The 4,967-nt window shown below is 51.0% G+C and overlaps 1 protein-coding gene across 1 annotated transcript in view; it reads right to left on the bottom strand.

Moving 5' to 3' along the window:
- Positions 1 to 4,397: 4,397 nt before the first annotated feature.
- The window catches only part of LOC102476393 (keratin, type II cytoskeletal 2 oral), a 9,010-nt gene continuing 8,440 nt past the window's right edge, over positions 4,398 to 4,967 (bottom strand). Inside the window, exon 11 of the mRNA XM_027776666.1 lies at positions 4,398 to 4,896. Within this exon, the coding sequence (XP_027632467.1) occupies positions 4,718 to 4,896 (179 nt within the window). The 3' untranslated portion in view covers positions 4,398 to 4,717. The remainder of the gene's footprint in view (positions 4,897 to 4,967) is intronic.

Raw genomic sequence — 4,967 nt, 5'->3', positions numbered from 1 at the left:
AATAGCTAAGCCCTTGTCGAGTGCCCTTGGTGGGTTGTACACTTTGCCTGGTCTATAACACGATGGTCTCATTTAATCTCAGCACCTGTAACATTTGACAGAGAGAAAATGAGCGTTGGAGAGATAAGCAATTTATCCAATAGAAAGATGAAATGGTGGAGGGGACATTTGAACCCAGGCATTCTTGCTGCAGAATTCACATGTGTTGAAGAGGAGATAAGGCCCTTGGGCAGAGATATGCCTCTTTCCTCTTCTCCTGCCCCCTCTGCTAGCCAACGAGTGCGCTTCTTGAAAGGAAAGTGGGAAGTCAGTTGAGGGCTCCCGCTGGTCCAGCCTGTCTCCCAGGTACTGAAATCCAGGGCTGCCAAGAGGGTGAGGCCAGGGCAGTTATCAGCCACCTGATCACAGTCTCGGGCAGCAGTGGGAAGCAAGGTTCAAGAGGAACTCCTGGTATGACAGGCAGGGGGAGGCACAAATCTGCTCCTCACCTTACCCTGCATCTCTGGGTCTGGAGGTTGTTATCACAGAGGAGTGGCAAGGGTGTGGGGATGGAGAAAGTGAGGGAGGGACGGAAGGAAAGAGGACAGATCTCACCACCAGCCCACACCCAGGGGGGAGGGAAAAGCTGAAGCCCTGGAGTGTATATGTGGGCTTTGGGCTCCTTGAAGCCAGAGCTTTTTGGCCTGCAGTCAGCAGAAATGGGCAGAGATGAGACATGGATTCCAACTCAGACCACCTTCTCTCTGCATTAAGACTGTCGGAACTGGACGCGTGGAGGCCATCAGCCTAATGCTTTCATCCCATCAGAAGGAAACAGGTGCAAAGAGAGGAGCTTGGTCAAGTTCCAGGGTGAGCTGGTGATGTAGCTAGAACTAGAGCTTGGGAATCTTCCCTCCCAATCCAAAAATAATAAAGACACCTATGGGAAATTCCCAGGTAGCCCCCGCACTGTGCAGCCTGAGAGAGCTGGACAGATGGGGAACTCCACCTCCAACCGCTAACAGGTCCTGTGTCGGTGTCTGGCTAGGGAGAGAGGTGGTGCGCACAGGGACATCACGGCGAGTCCTCCTGATTTCTAGGTTAGAGTGGGTGTTTGGGCAGCAACTACAGCCTCGAACTCCTCCCCAAGCCCCAAACTCGCCAGGAGCTCACCAATGATATCCCAGGACTTACCTGGAAACAGGAGGGAGTAGTCAGTTTCCTTCCTGTTTATCAAACCTAGCAGGTGTTCTTGGGCCCAAATATTGTCCAGCAGGGTCTCACGAAGTCACAAAGTCTCAGCAGCTCTGCCAATTCCCATGGCGAGGGTTCAGAGATAATATTGTTCCGGGCATACTCAGGCCCTTCCATCTAGCAGGCTGGAAGTCATGACTACTAACACACCCATTTATAAAGCTGGTAATCTTCTCTTGTCTCTGAGCAAAGGGAGCCGCTGGGCAGGCGTGAAACCAAAGGAAAATAAGACTGCAGGTTCAGCTTGAACTGAGTTCCAAGAGAAACAGCAAGGTCTCAGCCGAGGCATGGGATCGTCTCAGCAGACGATGCTTTCATATGTTGTATCAAAGAGGGAGACAGGACAGGCTCAGATGGCAGGGCTACTCAGTGGTGAGGTGGAGACCGGAATCCCTGGTCCGTGGGGAAATATGAGACCTGCGTAAACGCGCCACCCTCTCAGAACTGCCTCACCTTGCCCGTGGGGAGAGAGCAGAGGGCTGTACGAGCAGAAGGAATTCACAATTTATGATCATTCCTGCCATTTAAAGAATAGGTAGGTTCCAGAAAAGTTGAGTGGAAATAGTAACGACTCTTTGTTCACCTCTCACCAAGCCCCAGGAGTTAAGCAGACAGCATCATTCAATCCACACAACCTCATTTTAGGGATGCTATTTGGGCCGGGGTGGAGAGGGGAGAGGTCAAGCAGATGACACCTGAGCAGCCTAGTTCTAAAGCCCAAGAACTTGTCACTAAACTGTTTTACTTGCAGCTTTATGGGGCAATCCAGAAAGGCTTTGGAGTTAATCTGCAGAAATCTGAATTCTGGCCTTACTAGTTATTTGACTCGGTGATGGATTCACTGACTTCCCTGGGCTTCAGTAATAGCACTGCCTACCTCTTAGGGTAGATTAGAGGAACTGATTCGGAAAAGCTCTTAGCACAGTGCCAGGCCCATACTGAGAGCACTGATTTGAGCACTTCATGTTACATAACTGCATAAAGCACAGCTCTGCTAGCCAGTCTGTGTTTCTGTCCACCTTTCCTGGAAATCAGAAAGTCCATGCGAACAGGAGAACACAGCCCTATGAATACTGTGAGTTAGGCAAGAGGTGCAGAAAAGCTTTGGCTTAATCAACTATTTAAAAGAACTTGGCAATTTCTTGAATCAAGTCAGCCGTCCTCTTCTGTCATGAAGCTAAAGTCTCCTCTCTCTGAGCTTAATTCCCAGCCAAGAAGGGACAGGCAGCTTTTCCTCTTCTCCTTTTCTCCTACTCCTCCTCCTTCAGAGATCTTACTGATCTTCTTTTTCATTTCCTATAGGGAACATGTGTTCACAGGAGAAAGAAAAACCCCACGGAGATGGCCACATCGTAACTCTTTCTCTTCCATTCTCCTCTTGGAATTTTGGGCACATACACACACATACCTGGTATGTATTTCAAACTTCCGCATCCAGAACTCAAACTGTGCAGTCAACCATGTGGGATCCAACACCTTAACCTCCACTCTTTCTGCTGACCCCTATTTTTGTTTATTTATTTATTTATTTATTTATTTTTGAGAAAGCTCTGTACTGTTTTCCACAGCAGTTGTGGGTACCAATTTGCAGTCCCACCGACAGTGCACCAGGTGCTTAACATCACTAAACATCAGAGAAATGCACATCAAAACTACTGTGAGTTCTCACCCCGTACCTGTTAGGACTGCAATGATCAACAAGTAAGATAACAGGGTGTGGAGAAAAGGGAGCTCTTGCACAATGGCTTGTTTTTGAGAGGAGAGCCCCTCTGAGCGCAGGCTGCAGTGGGACAGTCCCCACGCTTCCTCTGCCTGAATTGGACTATTACAGGGACTTGTTTCACAGCAGCACTAGAATACGGTGCTGAAGCTGCAGCTGTAGATGGCGTTTCTCAGCCTGGGGAGCATGTGGCTACCTCACGGCTGCGTGTTTACTTAGCTGAGTTTCTGTGCTCACCCTCAGTGTGTCCTCTCCTCTGTCTACCCGACATCCTTTGCCAGTCCTTCATGCTAGTGAGGACACCACTTTATGACGAAGGGCCTCACAAGCACCCCTTTCCACATTTGCCCACTCTTCTTTTGCTTCTCCCACTTGCATTGCCCCCTGGGGCTTTCTCAGCCCTGCCCTGAACCTCATTCCATCCAAGCATTCTTGATTGTGTGTTCACATCTGGGATGGGGCAGGAGTGACCTGTGGTGGACCATGTGAGGTGCTTGTAGGGTCTCATAACTTAGTGTTGGAAGTATTCTGTCCCACATCACAGTAAACAGACACCCTCAGCAGATGCAACTGTTTTGCTATACAATATTTAAATTTCTATAATTGCTTTGAAAATACATAACTACTGGTAATTCATTTAATTAAAATGAGCTATAATCACTCGACATTTTCAGCTGTCCAGTCTTGCACATGACCGTTTTAGTCCACAGTAGACCATGTAGAAGATGGTGGTCGCTTACGGGGCATATAGGCTATCCCATCTAGCCCAGGTGTGCGGTAGGCCATCCCATCTAGCCCAGGTGTGCGGTAGGCCATCCCATCTAACCCAGGTGTGCAGTAGGCCATCCCATCTAACCCAGGTGTGCGGTAGGCCATCCCATCTAACCCAGGTATGCGGTAGGCCATCCCATCTAACCCAGGTGTGCGGTAGGCCATCCCATCTAACTCAGGTGTGCGGTAGGCCATACCATCTAGGTCTGTGTACCAATTGAATCACTTTATGACGTTTCTCAAAATGCATCCCCGGGGCTTAGCAACGTGTGGTTGTATTTGTAATTGCTTGAAGAGCAAGGACATTTAATCCACAACATTTTTCAAATGTAATGAAGCGTGTATGAATTCGAAATCTTACCAGTTAGGTAAGTTGGTATATGTCATCCAGTGTCCCTTAGATGAAAGAGCCCTGCCCCTCCAGCCCTGGAACTCTAAGAACCTCTCTGTGGAGGTCCCTCCCAGCTCAGGCCACAGCTGTGTGTATGAAAGGACCTTGGGTAGCCCACCGGCAGCAGAGACACAATAACCATGGAATCCAGAATGGAAAATCTACCACAATGTCACAAACACAATGCACTTTATTGAAGATACAGAGCAGAGAATTCCTTGCTCTGAGCCAAGAAGGACAAGTACCAGTCATGGGAAATCAAAGCACCAGCAGGAAGTGGGGACACCGGGGTGGGGAAATGGCTCCCTGAGGCCCTCCCACAAGGCAACAGGACATGTGGCTGGAAGGGAGGGGACTGAGGAGCAGAGGCGGTGACTTGGCCCAGCTGCTGGGCTCTGCCTCCTGCCCTGACCTTGGGGTAGATGATTCTTCAGCCCACTCACATCATCCTTTTCGGCAACTTTTGGGCTGCCATGCAGCCACTGTCTGCTCATGGGCCCAGGTGGGAAGAAGCGGAGGGAAAATGGGGGAAAGCACGCAGAATTGGGGGGAGCTGGTGGGCAATGAGGGGTGGGAATCCGGGAACAGCTCAGACACCCGGTTCAGAATTTGTGGTGGGACCGCTGGCTCTGGGACGAGCTTTGCGAGACGCGGCCCGAGCTGCTGCCACTGCCCCCGCCGCCAACGCTGGCGGAGCACGAGCCCCCAGAACTGGAGATGCCCCCGCGCACCACCGAGCTCCCGCTGGAGCCCCCGCTGCTGCCCAGGCCCCCTTGGCTGGCTCCACAACTGCGGCCTCCGCTCCCCAGGCCCCCGCTGCCTCCGCCGGCTCCGGCCCGGGCTCCACCGGCC

The sequence above is a fragment of the Tupaia chinensis genome, unplaced genomic scaffold (genome assembly GCF_000334495.1).
Source record: "Tupaia chinensis unplaced genomic scaffold, TupChi_1.0 Scaffold000059_1, whole genome shotgun sequence".
In the NCBI taxonomy this organism is placed as follows: domain Eukaryota; kingdom Metazoa; phylum Chordata; class Mammalia; order Scandentia; family Tupaiidae; genus Tupaia; species Tupaia belangeri.
This window is presented reverse-complemented; position numbering and strand designations above follow the sequence as displayed.